At 40.8% G+C, this 19,390-nt stretch overlaps 1 protein-coding gene across 2 annotated transcripts in view; it reads right to left on the minus strand.

Annotated features, from left to right (window-relative positions):
- Positions 1 to 7,252: 7,252 nt before the first annotated feature.
- Positions 7,253 to 19,390, minus strand: part of PTN (pleiotrophin) — a 103,206-nt gene continuing 91,068 nt past the window's right edge. The window contains exon 5 of one of the 2 annotated variants that reach the window (XM_006049829.4): positions 7,253 to 8,010. In XM_006049829.4, coding sequence (XP_006049891.1) covers positions 7,955 to 8,010 — 56 coding nt within the window. In that variant the 3' untranslated portion in view covers positions 7,253 to 7,954. The remainder of the gene's footprint in view (positions 8,011 to 19,390) is intronic. The other variant, XM_006049830.4, reaches the window with a different exon arrangement.

Consider the following 19,390-nt stretch of genomic DNA (forward strand, 5'->3'; position numbering starts at 1 on the left):
GTCGCCAGAGGCAAAAGTGGATGACAGATCCAGATGGCCTTCATTATTTCTCAGTTGGAAAAGTCCAACAGCTTCCTAAATCGTCTTCACATTTTCAGTGCTGCACTACTCAAATTCACCTTATAAACCACTTCCAGGAGAAAGACTAAAATTCTTCAAGTGTAAACACTGTTTCTCACTTCAATCTTCTACTAAAAAATACCAACAACTCTTTGTCACCTAACAAGTTCCTTTTCTTTTCATTCAAATTTCTGCACAATATGGTTCCAACTGATGTCAATGCTTATTTCCTAGTATGCTTTATTTTTAACTCAATAGTCATTAAAATAAAACTAGAATACTTATTCTTTGAATCTTCATTTTTAATGTTTTCTTTTTATTTCTGACAAGTGTGTCCTCCTTTGAAGACTTTCTCTACTTCGTCTCCGTGTGATTTTGGTGGGCTGCCAATCAGAAGGCTATGGACTTCTGACAAGAGAAGTGCCCCGTGGCCCTAGTGAAGCCACCCCTAGTTCCTCGCCAGGAGGCGCATCCCAAGAATGCAGGGGCAGGGAGGGACCAAAAGAGGTTGGAACGGAGGAGGCGTATGAGGAATTCTTAGGTGTCTGTGTCTTTATCTCAATGTTCCTCTGATCCTCTATCCTTCCTTAGGCTCTTCCACTCAATTCTTTGAGCTACTCAACATCCTTTCGAGGAATTCCTTTGTGTGTGTGCACACACACACAGTTCAGTTCAAGAATAGCAGTTTCTGTTGCTTGTAACCAAAGAACACCGAAGGATGCAGAAATGAGCACAAAAGCATAGGGGGCGCTGTTAGGTATACAATAGGGCACAGACCTTCCCCCACCCCGAGATGACTGGCGTATGTGGAGTCAATTCTCAAGCTAAAATATCATAAAAAGCAATGGCACCGACATTAAAATTCTGATATGGGAAATTTAAAGTCATATAAAGGAGAGCTGGGAAATAAGGTCATGGATGGGGCTGCCTGGAACACTGTGGGTGAAACTTCTAGGAACTGTTGGCTTTTGTGATTGTTTACCCGGTTTCTGGATAAATGAAACTGAGGGAACTGTGACCTCAAATATTACCATTTTCACTGGGAGGCACAGACTAAAATCCAGAGTCTTCCTGTCCCCGTGCCCCATGCATCTCTTTTTACTAGTTGTCACGGGGCTGAGACTGATGAAAACCAAACTGGAGATGGACCGTACAGCTTGTTACATCAAGGCAATTGAGAATACTGCCACGTATCTTGCATAGATCTCGAGGGAAATAATGGGATATGAGCTGTGCAGCAGATACATTAGTAAACATTTAAGCCTGAAGAAACCTGAGCCACGGGCGCTCTTGCCAACATTCCTGGTCTGCCCTCCCCCTCCTTGACTGAGGAAGCAGAGTCCCCCACAGGAGAAATTAAATGGATCCTGTGGCGCCAAAGCACCTTGGTGCTGACCTCATCTCCCCTGACTCTCCTGATCTCTTACCCCTCTCCCGTTTGCTTACGTTACCCACAGGCTCCCTGTTCTTGCTCAGGTGCGGGGAGCTCCCACTGCAGGGCTCTGCACTCTCCGCCCTTGCTGCCATCTCTGCTGCCACACTCTCCTGCCAGCGAGGATGGCACGTGGACCCAGTTGCTCCACAGTGTGTGGGAACCCAGTTCCCCAACCAGGGATCAAACCTGCGTCCCCTGCACTGCAGGGCGGATTCCTAATGACTGGACGGACCACCAGGGAAGTTCCCACACCTGCCTGACTTGTTCCCTCACCTCCTTCCAACTTTTGGGGGCTTGAATGTCACCTCCTCCTGGAGATTTCCTCTGGACGTTATATTTGAAATTGCAACACTTGCCCAATATTATGTTGCCCTTCGGTGTTGTATTTTTCTCTGTTGCACTTAACTACCATCTATTATATATTTTACTTTTTTGTGTCCTTTGTTCCCAGACATAGCCCCCAATGAACCCTGCCTCCTGGGATTCACTCCCTCGGGTAGTCCCCCTCCTGGAGAATCTGGGCAGCTCTGCAACTCATTTGAACCTTGAGAATCCGTCAGTAAGGATGCTGAGCCAGTTCCAGGCTTAAGCCTTCAGAGGGCATGCTGACTTCTGACTTTGTGCTTCGGAGGGCTCTGTGCTACCCCGTGAAAAGGCTGGTTGCTTTGCTGGGTAGACTGTAGAGACAGACAACACCCTGTGGAAAGAGTGAGCCCGTGGACTACATGGAGAAACTGAGAGGCCCAGCCCTCCAGTGGCCCACTTGAATCCGGTTCTCCAGCTGTTTCCACTAAGAGGTCAGGCACATGAGGAAGTCGTGTTGGACATTGGACATTCCAGCCCTTCAAACTAACATCACACGGAACAAAAGTGCCATCCAGATGAGTCCAGTCAGCCCACCAGGAGAGGCAGGAGATGAACTAGGTGGTTTTGCATGCAGTGGTATGTAACCAAAACATTTTTCATTGTGTTCATTGTCTGTGTTTCCAGCAAGAGTGTAAATTCCATGAAAACAGGAGTGGCGGGGGGGCTCATTTTGTTCTTTGCTGCACCCCTGGCACCAGTAACTGTGCTGAGCACTTAATAAATAATTCGTATGCAGGAAAGCATAAATTAATGAATTTAAACTAAATAGAGACTATGGGATGAAATGCATAATCAGAATTTGGAAGGGGAAATATATTCAACAAGATTTTTTAGGAATTAATCTCTATTAATCAATATAATTATCATAGAATAACATTTGTTCAAATGGGCTTTAGAAATGCACTTCCTAGGAGTGTGGAATCCCATTTTCAATATGATCAAGCTTCTTGATAAGGATGCCTTCACCAGAGTCTGGGTTCAACTTCCAGTGTTGGTTAAGTTGCCGAATTTAACTCATGAACCAAATGGTGCCAATAGAAATCTACCTTAAATGGCCAGATAATTTTTAGCTTAATATAGAGGGAAGGAATTCAGAGACTTCAGGAATTCTTAATCGGAACAGTTATACACAACTTGCCCATTTTCTTCCTGACCACATCCCAGAATAGACCCCTAATAACTCTCTCTTCCTCCTTGCTGCAAGATAGCAGATTGGCATATGTCTAATGAAACTGATGAGAAGATGAATTATTAGCTATGACCACCTTAAAAGCATACAACTCTGGACTTAGAAGTCTAAAATTTATATCATTTATTGCAAGCATCTCAATCTGTTGGTCATTTATAGCAACTGAGATATTCATGTAATTCTCCAAGAATCTCATAAACTAAGATACTTGAAGATTTCTTTCTCCTGTATTTGAGGGATCTGACAACCAAAAGACAGGAGACAAATGACTCGTTGCGATTAATGTATTTTATGTAATATTTTATATCTCCACTAAGAGCAAGTTGCATATATGGATTCAGTCACTAACATGTTTATACTCTGTAAGGTATTCCTCCATTCCCAGTTTAACTACATGATGTCAGGATTTTCCATGTTGTCATTCTCTAACATAGATTGTATGGCTTCCATGCACATTTCCAAAGAACAAAAGAAAATACATTGCAATAACCTAGATATATAACCCTCTTAGGCTTCCCCAGTGACTCAGTAGTAAAGAATCCGCCTGCAGTACAGGACGTGGGTTTGATCCCTGGGTCAGGAAGATTTCCTGGAGGAGGAAATGGCAACCCACTGTAGCATTCTTGCCTGAAAAATCCCATGGACAGAGGAGCCTGATGGGCTACAGTCCATGGGGTCGCAAAGAGTCAGACACGACTGGGTGACTGAGCATGAGCATATAACCTCCTTAGCCAATCCCACTAACAACTTAATACTGTAGTTGTAATGAGATATATAGATCTAAATATATCAATGTTCTGCTGGTCAAGGTTTTGTCCTTTAAAAATTATATTACAGAAATTAGATATTGAGAGCTAATTGTTCTTTATTTTTCTTTTTAAATTAAAAAAAATGGAACACATGTCAGTTTGCATTCCTTTGTGTTGAAATATTCTTGAATGACATGATTTTACTTGTGACCCTAATAGGACTGAACATTTACTTTACTTCTGGTGCCTTTTTTGGAAAATTGAAAGACTGGGAAGAAGAGAAACATTGAGGCGGGGGGCGGGGGATGGATTGCTAAGATCATGACACATTTTTCTCTGATTAAAATGTTCCCTATATTTTATTTCTAGGAGAATTAAAGTCCACATAAGTATGAGGCAGGTATTTCTTGCTAAATGCTCTGAATAACATTATGCTCCTTACCCTTTATGGAAATGTATTCCAAGATTCTATGTCTTCTTTGAAAGTACTGGAAGATTGAAAATGCATCTATTTGACAGACCTGGAGACATTACTGTCTGCTTAAATAAGTTGTCTGCTGCTTAAATTTCCAGATGCAAGAAAAAAGTGTCCTCTGGCAGCCCAGACTGAGTACGAGAATGCAGGAGGAAAACATGATAAGATAGGGAAAAACATGGAGAGAATTTTTGTGACTCAGAAATAAGCTTGTAGACAGTGAGGAGCCTGTTTTACTCCAAAGAAGAATCTAAAATTTGAATTTACATGAGAAGAGTTGGAACACGATTCTCTACACTTTCGCCTTCTGATTGATTTCACTTTTAAAAGCTTAAGGCTTAAAACTAATTAAATTAAAAGCAAGCCAGAGAAAAAAGAGATTGAGATCAAATGCTTCGATATTGCACATCTAAGGATGCTGATCTGTCGCATTATTTTCTGGAGAAAGTTAATGGGAATAAAGCCCTTTGTTTCACTCCATTAGAGAATCCCACAACTAAAGGTTGATAAAATTTGAATTTTTATGTTTGGAAATTATTTTAAAATAATTCAATTGGTGAAAGATAGTATTTTATATTGCCTCATTCGGTGCTTCCTAAAGCATTTTTACCTTTGTTTTTCATTTAAACCAAAGAAGTTATGAAACAATTTCAGACTTTCAGATACATGGAACCAAGAGTTACATATTATGGGAAAATATGTGTTATCTCTTATTCCTAAAGAAATCTGTCTTCTCAGTGGGTAAAGGACTGTAATGTTTCTTTTCTTAAATAAGGCTTCATATGGTCAAGGACCCACAAATGAAATTATATAGTTCTTTTTGTTTTAATACCTCCACAATTTAGCAGAACTTGATAACTATTTAGAGCATTAAGTTCTGTTTGGAGTTCTATTCTTACAGAATTAACAAGACATTATGATGTCATTCTAGGAATATAGTGTGATAGGATTCATATAATCAGGATAAATAAGAAAGCCTGTCAAAATCCAAGTGTGAAGGATATGGTCACCATATTGAATAAGGACACGTTTGGTAACTGGAAGACTGTTTTTGGTAATTGGAAGAAAACTTTCTTCAGTCGAAGGTCCTTTAAGGAAACATAGCTGATTTCTTTCCATTTCTCTTTCCTTCCTCCAGGCTTAAAGAACACTAGGATAAATAAGTTCATAAAACTCAGAATGATTGGAAGAGAGAGCTTGCTGGGGCACTCTATGAAATACTGAAAATGGTCTTTCTTTTTCTATTTGTCAAGTCAGTGATTTTCAGAGCCTGTCCTTTTGTATTTATGTTTTCAATACTTCAGTGAGATTTAGCAAGGTGTTTAAAGCTGGGGCTGGGATGGAATAATTCTTGAGAATTTAAGTATTTCACACTCTATGCAGTGGAGATTAGCATCCGCACCCTTGCCTTCACAGAAAATCAGGGAGTTAGTGTATGATGTGTTAAGAATCACCCTTCACACAGCAGAGCGCCTTTGGCTTCTTGCCATGTTGTAAGGTTAAAGAAAGAGGGAATGCCATGATTATTTACAGGACTGCTTTTCCTGTGGGAGATTGTGTTCTAGTTCACCTCAGCTCATTACTGATTCATGGGCTGCTATTTTGGCTAAATGATGATGGAGGAGCAATATTAGGTGAGAGGCTAACAAAACATTCTTCAGGCTTTTCCACCATCCCTTTCCTTGCAGAGTCTTTGCTGTCAACAAAACCCAGTCAGGATAATGCCTCCCTTTCATCTCCTCCATCCATCCCCATGAGTACCTTTAGCCTATTAAGGTTCACCTGTAAAAGAACTGCATTCACTATTCATGTTTCTGCATTTGCACTTTACAAGGTACTCTGCTCTTATTAAGCACTAGGCTATAAATTGTTCCACATATGTGCCTAGAGATTCGTTCCTTTTTCTACTGCTCACTGGCAGTTGGCTTTGATTTAGTGGGGAGATATGGACCCCGCCAACATTCCTAGCTCAAGTGGAGTCTTTGACCAGGTGACAAAAATATTTCAACTTTGAAGGCACTTTGGCTGCATCATTAGACCAGATTGTAATTAGTTTATTGAAAGGTATTGAAACCCTCATTTCTGAAAGTGGACTTAGAGTTATCTTGATAGGTAAGTGTTATTTATTGAGTCTTATCCCTTTAAAAGTAAAGGTGGATTTTTCAAGAGAAATACTTTGAGGTTAATCCCAGCTGACTTCTGAGGTGTTATTTCTCTGAATAATAGAAGCATAGTTGTATTTACTTAAAAACTGTGTTTAGAGCCCAGAAGATAAGGGATTTATTAGCATATCTAGTCTGTGGTACTCATATAGTAGATGATAGAGTAGGAACCATTGGTTTATAGAAACCAATAACAAGCAACCATTATGCCTGGTGTTAATATGCAAACCCAGCCTTGAATATTCATTGGAAGGAGGGCTGCTGAAGCTGAAGCTCCAATACTTTGGCCACCCGATGTGAAGAAACCACTCATTGGAAAAGACCCTGATGCTGGGAAAGATGCTGGGAAAGATGCTGGGAAAGAAGGAGAAGGGGTGGTAGAGGATGAGATGGTTAGATGGCATCACTGACTTGACAGACATGAATTTGAGCAAACTTTGGGAGATAGTGGAGGACAGAGGAGCCTGGTGTGCTACTGTCCATGGGGTCACAAAGAATCAGACATGACTTAGCGACTGAACAACGACAAAGTCCAAACTCAATAGAAGAAGAGCATTTTTCTGTTCCACCAAACCCTAGACTAGTTTGGAACTTTAATTCGGTAGCACCAGTCCAACCTATTATATACGGATAGAAAGTTTAAAATATAGTTACAGACTTACATCTACAGCTGTGTCAACCCTCTACAACATTTGTGCCCAAGAATGATTTAATTAGTTTGTATGATCATTTCTCTCTGCTAACAGATGAGCTGGGGGAACATAGGTGACAAAGAGAGAAGGCTTACAATATCAAATTATTGCACACAAAAGCATCTGTTTTTCAGCATCACCTTGATTTATTTTCCTCATCTTTTTTTTTTCCTCCAATGGAAAAATAATTTCATCAAAAAACAAATATTTCTGCCAAAGTGAAATAATTTCATGTTATAATGCTTTCTTTTTTTAAAAAAAAAGTCAACATTGAACTAGGACATGCTCTGACCACCCTCCCCTCGTTTTGCTGACTACCACTTTTTAAAAATCCACTGGCAGAAAAAAAGATATTTTCCTCAAATAGGATGATCATATTTTATTGCTGCTTTGTTTAGTAGATATTTTTCTCAATTGGGAAAAAAAGTCTAGGTGAAAAAAATTACCTAACAAGAGAAGTAGTTTACATAGTCATAACATTTAAATTGCTGCCCAAAGAAAAAAATGTAAAAAAAAAATTTTTAATGTAAAATATCACATAACTTCAAAAAACTTACCTCAGTTTTCTATCACTTAACATGTACTATAAGTCAACTTTCTAAATAGGATTACAGTCCTCTATTATAAGTCCCTAGTGGTACTATGGTATATTGATACATTTTAAAAAATGCTACTACAAAATTTTTCTTTTCATTTTGATTCTGCCTATTGTGTACTTAAGCTATAGATAATTTTTGAATAAAAAGCCTACGGTAGATATAAATGCAATAGTTAACTGATCCTGTTTGCTGATGTCCTTTTCATGGTCCACGGAAGGTGGCAGCTTTTAGTCCAGCATCTTCTCCTGTTTCTTGCCTTCCTTTTTCTTCTTCTTAGATTCTGCTGTGATTAAAATAAAAGAAAGAGAGGAAAAAGTATCACATTAGTAAGCTATGAGAGAGGGAGCCACTTTTCTTATAAATGGCCAGGAATGAAATGATTAAATGCATAGACAAAGTACGTGTGTGTGTGTGTGTGTGTGTGTGTGTGTATGTGTGTATGTGTGTGTGTGTGTGTATGAGTGCACGTGCTTTTGCCAGAGTGCGCCTATGAGAATAGGCAGGAGTAATACAGCTTCCTGTGCAAACACCTATAAATGCCTGGTTTCATACTGGTTGCCCCCATTTGATAAACAACATACTGTCTTGGGGTCTCACTTAGAAAATTGAAACACAGCCGGCCTCTCTGAGAGAATAGCCAGGTCACTGCTCAATGGAGAGCTACCAACGCTATCCCAGACCCTCACTTCTCACATTCGCTTTCCATGGGACAGGTGATAAGCTTTTTTTTTTTCCTGTCATCGTTTTCAAAGTGCTTCTGCTCCTGAGGTATCCTCTCCTGATGTGTCTTCTGTTTATACATTTGGCCACCTAGTCACAGATGAAGGACCACCTCTGAATCTACCAAGCATGGAGCTTTGACTCTACAGAGACTCCTAGCCTTGGTGAAGCAAGTAAGATGGACCAACCTGGGCTAAACCAGGTAAGTAAAACTATTAGGATTTAAACCAAAAGACGTCATCCTTTTCCATTCAGTCATCTGTCATTTCCCTTTTCCTAAGCCTAGGAGAAAATGGTATGGAATAGGACATGTCAGCTTTGGTTCCAAAGATGAGAATGGTCAGCATCACCAGGCTAGCGAGTGCAAGGATATTGCTAAGTGTTTTTCAGATATTAAATACTTTCCCCATTCAGTCCACATAATGGCAAAAATGTATGGGTTAGGGGCTGGAGCCAGACTGCTGGAGTTTAAATTCTGACTCTATCACTAAGTTAATGTGAGACTCTGAGAAAGTTGTATATCTGTGAGTCAGATTCTTCACTTGTGAATGGGCATACAAATAGTACCACTTTGTCAGGTTCGTATCCAAATTCGATGAGTTGTACCAGATCCACTGAGAACAGAACATGGGACAATAAAATGGCAATAAAGGTTAGCACTTATTATTAGTATGATAATAGACTAAGAACAAGGGGGTGATTGCTCTATACGATTAATATTCTTTGTCATCACCAAGATATTTGCACTGAGCAGGTCATTGAATGTTCTGAGCAACAGAGGAATATCAGGACAGAAACAGTGGCCAGTAGGGACTTGTTCATGGGATCACAGGGCACGTACCCAAGAGGGTCAGAGGTTTATGATGAGAGGGGACATGACCCCAGCCACAAATGGTGTACAAAACTCAGCTTATACTTAAGCAGAGCTTGAACTTTTTCCATTCTTATCCTTATCATCTCTTCAGATTAGTTCTGAAGTCCATTATATATTAGGCCTAGTAGTATTTCTGTACAAAGTAATTGTCCTAAACTTCCTTTATTCAAGCTTCAAGGGTGCAACATATGCAATTAGGTCAGGAGTTGCAAAAATGTTGCTGAACTGCTGCTCAAGAGTATTCATTTTGTTCACAAATATCCTCAGATTTTTTCCCTCTCCATACTAAAGTAACACTTTTTTACTCTCTCTGTTTCTACTTGTCATTATAATGTCTCCTTTTTGACCTATTATAGGTGAGATGACCAGAACTTCCAAGTTTAAAGATACCTCTAAGGTCAAATAAGGTTCCCTGTTCAGTTTCTGAACAAATAATATCTGAACATTTAATAATCCCCAGTCTTTGGTTGGCATTTGAAGTAACAGCTGTATATTAAGATGGTATCCTCAGGGAATAATCTAGGATGACAGCTGAAATATAACTCTGATTTCCCTCATCTTATTTTCTCCAAATCCCTTACTGGGGAAGCCTCAGTAATTTATAATCCTCTAGCCTCCAGGAGAGGATGTTTGGGGCAATAGTTCACATGTTTTGGCTATCATGTCCCTATTTCAATATGTAAGTAAATGAATCCCACACTCATCAGGTGTTGGTAAAATTTTATTTCATAAAGCTTAAAGTTATTCTGAATATTTGAAACTATTTGATCTAAGTAACGTAGGCAACACTTTGGGAACTGGAATTTCTCCTCAGTTGTCCTTGGTTAAAACAAGAGCACCTCTCTCTGTTACCTGAGCCTGACATTTACTTTATATTCATCAATGAACAACCATTATTGGTAATGCCATTAAATTTTAATACCATTAAATTGGTATTTAACAACAATTAAATACCAAGAAACGAAGCAATTGCCCATATAATCTGCACAATATCAATCAATATTTTTAGTGCAACTGACAAATAAGTCACCATGGCATTCTTTTGACACACTACACACCTTAAGTCCACTCTGGGTTCAATCTAAATAGATAAAATGAGGAGTCTTCAGTAAAAGGTAGTGGAAAGAATTTGTATTTGTCTATAGTCAATTTCGGAGAAGGCAATGGCACCCCACTCCAGTCCTCTTGCCTGGAAAATCCCATGGACGGAGGAGCCTGGAAGGCTGCAGTCCATGGGGTTGCTGAGGGTCGGACACGACTGAGCAACTTCACTTTCACTTTTCACTTTCATGCACTGGAGAAGGAAATGGCAACCCACTCCAGTGTTCTTGCCTGGAGAATCCCAGGGACGAGGGAGCCTGGTGGGCTGCCGTCTATGGAGTCGCATAGAGTCGGACACGACTGAAGCGACTTAGCAGCATAGTCAATTTGATTTCTCACACTGTGACCTTTATGTATATTTAGTGAGCTTTGTCACTACTTATCTCTATGGCCTCAAAAAGTGATGAACATCCTCTCTAGCTTTACCCTGTCTGTGTTGTGCTGTGCTGTGCTAAGTCGTTTTAGTCTTGTCCGACTCTTTGCAAACCTAGGGATTGTAGCCCACCAGGCTTCTCTGTCCGTGGGATTCTCAGGCAGGTCAGGGAATGGTGACCCACTCTAGAATCACCATTCCCTCCTCCAGGACATCTTCCCAACCCAGGGATCCAACCCATGCCTCTTAAGTTTCCTGCGTTGGCAGGCAGGTTCTCTACCACTAGGGCCATCTGGTAAGCCCCAAAGATCATGGGTATGTGGCAGCTATTTTTATGGCTTCAGTCCGTATTTCTCTTGCTACCATCACAGATGTGTGTTACGTAAAAGACAATAAATCAGTATGGAGAAAAAGTATGTCTGTGGTAGACTTAGCCTGAGGGGGGAAAGAATTTCTCCTCTCGGAGTTATTTCATTCTTTTTAAAAAGTATTAGTTTTCCAGCTTTAAAAGTAATACCTATTTATATAAAAATAAAGAAACATACAGTAAAAAAAAATTACCCATGGTTTCACAATATATAGACAGCACTTCCAGCAAACAGTTCCATTTATGTTTCCTTTCTACCAATATATGTAATATACTTTAAGACCATAATGACAGTTGATAGAATATATTATATGAAAAATTCTGTTACATTAGTTTCCACGCCATTGCATATACTTTGAGACATGACCAAGTAGCATTCTTTTATGACATCTCTGCCTATTTTTCTTCTTTTGTTGGTCAGTCGGCATGTTCCCACATATCCCCATTTTTTGCTATTATAAAGAATGAGGCAATGTGTGTTTTGCAGACAAATCACTGTATGTTTAAGCTTTGCCCTAGTGTACATTACTAACAGAGGATCTACTGGATCAAAGAACAGAGTATTTTTAAAGCTCTAGGTATGTACTGGCATATTTCTTTCTTGAAAGGAAGTACAAATTTAAATTTTTATCAACAACTTATATAAGGCTATCACAGGGATGCTCTAGTGCTCCAGTTATTACGAATCCATCTGCCAATACAGGGAACACAGGTTCGATCCCTGGTTCGTGAAGACTCCACATGCCATTGGGCAGCTAAGCTCCTGCTTCACAACTACTGAACCTGCGTGCCTAGAGCCCATGCTCTGCAACAAGCCACGGCAATGAGAAGCCATACACTGCAAGGAAGAGTACCCCCACTCGCTACAACTAGAGAAAGTCTGCTCAGAGCAATGAAGACCAGGCCCAGCAACAAATAAATAAATTAATACAAATTAAAAAAAAAATCGATCACAGCAAACTCCTTCTCAAAAGGCAAATCATTAAACAAGATGCATCATCTCTTTTCCACCCATCCACAGGTCCTTTTAGGAATAGGATTGCCATGTGGTTGGTACAAATAAACACCCACTCCCATTTCCATTATTAGGGACACCTAGAAGAAATAAGACTGTAAGTGGGAATTGAAAGAAAGACATCACAGATTTTTTTCTGAAGACTTTGAGAGGAGATGGCATTCTAAGAAGCAGAAGAGTTGAAAATTCTGGAATAAAGTAATCTCATTTTCTTAGCAAAATGTCTTGGTTTGATTTCTTTTTTTCAGATGATCTATGGCATATATAGAAAATGAAAGAAAATTAAGAGATGAAATGATATGAGAGGGGCTTAGACTTTAACTGGGTCAACATCTCTTTGCTACTATTTCAAATAAAATGGCTTTGGGTCATTACACTAATGAGAGGAACTGTTAATTAGAATAGGAAAATATGTTTACCTTATATAGAGGTAGAATTCCTATAAGAGGAAGCTATGAACTCTCAGAAATGGACACCAAAGCTTTAGAGGTCAAGAGTGCCCGTGGACAGGGACAGTGGGTGGTGTGTTACAGAGAGTCCTAAATATAACCTGTGGAGATTCATTCAATAAATCATGAAAACTGAGTGAAGGAAAAGGATCAAGTTACTGTCAAACAATAATATCACCATGTAAATAAGCCCCAAAGTCTGGATACAACCAACACCTTTGTAATGCTTCATGAACCTATTTGAAGGAACTCACCTGTGCTTAAGAATCAGCTGCCTAGTCACCTGGAAATCTCTAATTCCTTCCCAGCTGTGTTTCTGAACTGATAACAAGGCTTGCTGAATTGTAAATGTACAGCTCGGTGATCCACCAGAGATCTAGGTACTAGCTGGCTCAGCTTCCCGCCATGGCACCGTTCATTGAATTCCCCAATATTTCAGGTTAAATGGGGGTAGTGTCTATCAAGTGGCACAATACAAGAAGAAATTTCTGTATATTTAATAATCAAAAGTATCATCTCTTAGTTTTTTATTCTGATTATTCTCAGATATGGTTCAGTCCAACATCTGTGTAATAATTTGTTTCCTCTTCAATTCCTTATTTTGTAATGTCATGCCATTTCTTCTTTTATGGACTCAATACATTTATAATACTTCTAGAATTATATATGGAATATATGTGTGCATGCATGCTAACTAGCTTCGGTTGTGTCCAACTCTTTGAGACCCTAATGTCTACTCTATTCATGAGATTCTCCAGGGAAGAATACTGGAGTGGATTGTCATGCCCTCCTCCAGGGGGTCTTCCCAAACAAGGAATTGAACCCACATCTCTTGGCTGCTCCTGCACTGGCAGACAGGCAGATTCTTTACCACTAGCACCACCTAGGAAGCCCGTATGGAATATATACATCCCACTATATATATCCACCTTCATAGGGCTGCTCCTCAGTGATGTGCTAACATCTGCCCTTTCCCTCACTGCCCACCTTCCTTTTGCTCAAGTCTATTTCATAACAACACCAACCACTCTCCTCTCTACTACCTGCCCTTCTACACAAGTTTACTTTTGACATCAAGTACAGTACATTAAAAATAGTATACTTCTGTGTCAAAATGCAGACTAAACATGTCTGGACCCTTTGAGCAACCTCTGTCTGCCTGCATTCACTTAGGGGTGACTCAACACTTAACTGTGTTGCCTCAAAATAGCAAGTTCAGCTATGAAAGTGTGGTGAGTAATGTGGACTTAACAGAGGGTTTAGTGGAGATGAGGAAATTATTTCATCAACTACCCAGAGCAAGTTTAGTAAATGTCCCTAAGCAGGTCAGCTATTTTCCAAAGCAACTCCCCATGTATCAGTAAACGAAGCTCTTCTCCCTTCACCCAGAGACTCCTCTTTTCAGCCCCCTTTCCCTCTTATCTCTCTGTTTCCTCCTCCTTGAAGGAAAAAGCTGAGACCACTACTGGCTTCTCCAACCCATCAAGAAAGGAATCCTCTCTAGGATGTGCTTTCTTTGTAGGGTAGAAGCGAGTGTGCTGGGATCACTCCTAGATCCGACCTATGCACATGGGTGTACCAGGACGAGAGTCACCAAGTCAAACCCCTCTTTTAACTCAGCTCATTCATATTGTCCTTATGTATCAGTCACACCTATTCATGTGTCTGGAAATGTTAAAAAAAAAAACACTGAAAATGTCTGTGGACTTTTCCTCTGAGAGTCACTAGAGAGAACAATGAAGAAAGGAATCAAGAGATACTTCATCTGTATGTCCTTTAATCCAGGGTTTTCTCACTTGTATACAGTTACAGAAGGAAAACAAAAAGCTGTGTGCGTTGTGGGTGTGTATGTTTGTATTCATATTCAGCTGCTACATTATTTTCTTCACCTTTGGGCAAAAAAAATGTTTAAGTACTGAAGAAAATTCAAGAGAGGCAAATACAGCTAAAGCAAATAAAACTTGGCAAAGAACATGTAATTTTATGTAGGTAGCTTTGAGAATGTTGGCATAATTATGGCCAATATTTGTGGGATCAATAGCACCCAATTCTGATACCTGTGTTAGAGACTTGTGTGTGCCTGTGTGTGTGTGTGTGTGTGTGTGTTTGGTTTGGCAGTCACTGGATGCTGTCATTCTTGGCAATCCTGCCAGCCCTATCTCCATGCCCTTCCTACCTTGAAGAACTCTATAAGTCAGCTAGAATAGAGGATATACTTAAATCCACGTGTCTCTGTCTCTCTAACACACACACACAGAAAGACACACACAACCACAGATGGTGGAATGAATGTCTAGGCTGTTTCTGTTCAGCAAAGCATCTGCTCCTTCCTCGGTCCACAGGCCCCTCTCAACACCTTACACTTCTTGACAGTGACCCCCCGACACAGAGTAACTGACCTCTTCTACATCAAAAGCAGAAAGAATACTTCTTTCTAATATGATATTTAAATGTTTAAAACCTTATTTCTGCAATAATGAGGGCACAGGTAGAAAATTGACCTTATTATAAAATATTATAAATTATATGGTAGCCTAAGTCAGAAATGAAGTACATTATTATAAACAATAAGTAGTGCCCACTAAGTACATCATTATTTTTCTATTATCATATCTAATGTTTAATATTTAATGACTGGTGCTATTGGAAACTCAAATTATGATTTATGGAAAAGGGGAAAAGCTTGAACTCTAGAATATTTAAAAACTCAGTAAGTACAGCTCCATGAAACATTTTTAATTCACTCTTATATTTTTTTGGTTCCTATATATATATGTATATGTATACATTATATATGTATACACATTATAAATATATATACATACATTATATATATATGCATACATATATATGTGTATGTATGTATCAGAATCAGTTGTGATGGGCTGAATTATGTCCCCCTCAAAAATTCCTACTGAATTCCTAACCCCTCAGAGTGTGAACATACTTGGAGACAAAGTTATTACAGAGGTAAATAGGCTAAAATGAGGTCATTAGAGTGGGCCCTACCCCAGTATGAGTGGTGTCCTTGTAGTAAGAGGGAATTTGGACACAGACAACCCCAGGAAGAAGAGAACGATCTATGAGCTGAGGAAAGCAGTCTGGAACAGACTCTTCCCTCACAGTACTGAGAGGGAATCAATCCTGCTAAAACCTTGTGAAAAAATGAATTTCTGCTGTTTAAGCCACCCAGCCTGTGGTACTTTGTTATAGCAGAGAGTGAACGAATGCATCTGTGAACTAGATAACACTAGCTGTCCTTTTTGTATATCCTTCAGATAACCCTCATTAGTTGCAGAAAATATGCCTAAGTTTATTGTTATTTTTTTAAATGTCCCCCAGATTTTAATTAACATCATTTGAATATGTGACTTTGGTACTGTACACGGTAGGACTGTATGCGCATGTGTGGTTTCAAGCTGCTCCAGGCATTAATCCATCACTGGTCTCCACGCCTCCAGATTTAGAGCAGCTGAGCTGTGTTTCAACAACACTCAATTCCAGCCTGCCTCCACGCACCCAATGCTCTGTCTACAGCAGCAGCAAGTAGGTCTGAAGAGACTCTCCTCAACTTCTCTGCTGCTGCTGCTAAGTCGCTTCAGTCGTGTCCGACTCTGCGACCCCAGAGACGGCAGCCCACGAGGCTCCCCCGTCCCTGGGATTCTCCAGGCAAGAGCTCTGGAGTGGGTTGCCATTTCCTTCTCCAGTGCATGAAAGTAAAAAGTGAAAGTGAAATTGCTCAGTCGTGTCTGACTCTTAGCGACCCCATGGACTGCAGCCCACCAGGCTCCTCCGTCCATGGGATTTTCCAGGCAACTTCTCTACATGTTTTTAAACAGCAGTCTTCATAGCAGCTTAATTTATTACTCTGGTGCATGTCAGCAAAGGTCTGAAAATAAAGCTTTTCTGTAGAATGAAAATCATCCCTGGAATTTTTTTCACCTTGCAAGAGCGAGCGCCAAGAATGTGCGAGCCTGTGGTAAACAGCTCTGGGCCTTGCCCTCTGTGTACCCCAGCAGCAGGACACTGGGGAAATGTTTACCTGCTTCTTGCTCTTTGGATTTCTGATGAGCTCTTCTATAAATACTGCATTTTCCTCTAGAAAAAGTCTTTCTTTCCCTCTGCCTCTTTGAGCTGAGCAACAGCCAGCCTGCTTTGATTTCCCTGTAGGTTGCTGAAGGCTGTGCAATGCGGCAGAGCTGGCTGGAGTCACCGGGAGCATGCAGAGCGTCTCTACAGCACTTGTTACCAGGGCACCGGTGCCCTGGATCCTGGGGAAGCACGAGTATCTCAGAGTGGAGAGAAGGTAGCCCCAAAGCCAGCCCTGGGTGGAGGCTGGGAGGCCACCGAGTGTAATGGGGTGCCTGGCACTGCTGTGTCTTACTCTGGAGGAAGTCAGCCCCTTTAAGGACCCCCATTTGAGAAAAGTGGCACTAAAAGTTATTATGTGCTCCCATGTGGTTATTATACAAAGAAAAGCTGAGTCAAAAGTATCTGATGCAGCTCAATCGTAAATGACCCCAAACATACTTATACTAATGTTTTAGAGTTCAGCTCAGTACAGTCACTGAGTCGTGTCCAACTCTTTGCAATGACCCCCTGGACTGCAGCACGCCAGGCCTCCCTGTCCATCACCAGCTCCCGGAGTTTACTCAAACTCATGTCCATTGAGTCGGTGATGCCATCCAACCATCTCATCCTCAGTTGTGCCCTTCTCCTCCCGCCTTCAATTTTTCCTAGCATCAGGGTCTTTCTTCACATCAGGTGGCGAAAGTATTGGAGTTTCAGCTTCAGCATCAGTCCTTCCAATGAATAGTCAGGACTGATCTCCTTTAGGATGAACTGGCTGGATCTCCTTGCAGTCTGAGGGACTCTCAAGAGTCTTCTCCAACATCACAGTTCAAAAGCATCAATTCTTCAGTGCTCAGCTTAATTTATAGTCCAACTCTCACATCCATACATAACTACTGGAAAAACAATAGCTTTGCCTAGATGGACCTTTTTGGCAATGTAATGTCTCTGCTTTTTAATATGCTGTCTCAGTTCAGTTCAGTCGCTCAGTCATGTCCGACTCTTTGCGACCCCATGAATCGCAGCACGCCAGGCCTCCCTGTCCATCACCAACTCCCAGAGTTCACTCAAACTCATGTCCATCGAGTTGGTGATGCCATCCAGCCATCTCATCCTCTGTCGTCCCCTTCTCCTCCTGACCCCAATCCCTCCCAGCATCAGGGATCAAGGTCTTTTCTAAGGAGTCAACTTTTCGCATGAGGTGGCCAAAGTACTGGAGTTTCAGCTTTAGCATCAGTCCTTCCAATGAACACCCAGGACTGATCTCCTTTAGAATGGACTGGTTGGATCTCCTTGCAGTCCAAGGGACTCTCAAGAGTCTTCTCAAACACCACAGTTCAAAAGCGTCAATTCTTCGGCTGTCAGCTTTCTTCACAGTCCAACTCTCACATCTATACATGACCACTGGAAAAACCATACTCTTGACTAGAGGGACCTTTGTTGGCAAAGTAATGTCTCTGCTTTTTAATATGCTATCTAGGTTGGTCATAACTTTCCTTCCAAGGAGCAAGTGCCTTTTAATTTCATGGCTTCAGTCACCATCTACAGTGATTTTGGAGCCCCCCAAAATAAAGTATGTCGCTGTTTCCACTGTTTCTGCATCTATTTGCCATGAAGTGATGGGACCAGATACCATGATCTTAGTTTTCTGAATGCTGAGTTTTAAGCCAACTTTTTCACTTTCCTCTTTCACTTTCATCAAAAGGCTCTTTAGTTCTTTTTTGCTTTCTGCCATAAGGGTGGACAAAAACCTAAACTATTCAGTTATTTTAGAATACCTAAAGAGATCCCATTAGGAAGCAATTTAGGAAGAATTGGTATAATAGAGAAGAACTCTGGACACAGACTCTCTTGACTTCAAGCCTGGCCCCTCACTGGCTAGTGACCTTGTGCAAGTTGCAACCTTAGCGTCCTGATTTGTAAACTGCAAACCAAACTCCTTGGGGCTGCTGTGGGGACCAAGTGAGGCAGTGCGTGCTAAGGGCTCAGTATAATGCCTTTCCGGGTTTCCCAGGTGGCTCAGTGGGTAAAAAAATCTGCCTGCAAAGCAGGAGACATAAGAGATGCGGGTTTGATCCCTGGGTTGGGAAGATCCCCTGGAGGAGGACATGGCAACCCACTCCAGTATTTGTGTCTGGAGAATTCCATGGACAGAGGAGCCTGGAGGGCGATAGTCCATAGGTTCACAAAGAGTCAGACACGACTGCAGCGACTGAGCACAGACGCACATCGTACTCAGTAAACAGCAACTACTCTTGTTACGCTCAAGAAATGCTGATGATAATAGCTGCAACTTAAAACATGAAGCAGAAGTTCTCAGTCCAGAAGTTAGAAAGGAAAAATGCAGAAGCTTCAGGGGGAAATAAAAAGAAGGTCCCTCAACCCAGTATCTAATTAGTGCAAACATTGTTCTATTATGCAGCCTTCCTTGATACTAATTATTATATAGCTGTTTTGTATGTACACAGCTAATGAGCCTCTGAACATGGAATTTACCAAGGGAGATGAAAGCAGATACACAGCATGAAGTAAACCCTACAAATATTTATAGCTGCTAGTCCTCACAGCTGCCCTGGCAATTAGAAGCAAAAATTCTTTAATAAGGATGGGAGTAAAATACCCAGGTGACTCTTCTTCCAAGCGAGTGCCCTGTGCTTTAACTGTGATTTCTCTGTACATTTTTGTTGCAGCCA

The sequence above is a fragment of the Bubalus bubalis genome, chromosome 8, assembly GCF_019923935.1.
Source record: "Bubalus bubalis isolate 160015118507 breed Murrah chromosome 8, NDDB_SH_1, whole genome shotgun sequence".
Classification (NCBI taxonomy): domain Eukaryota; kingdom Metazoa; phylum Chordata; class Mammalia; order Artiodactyla; family Bovidae; genus Bubalus; species Bubalus bubalis.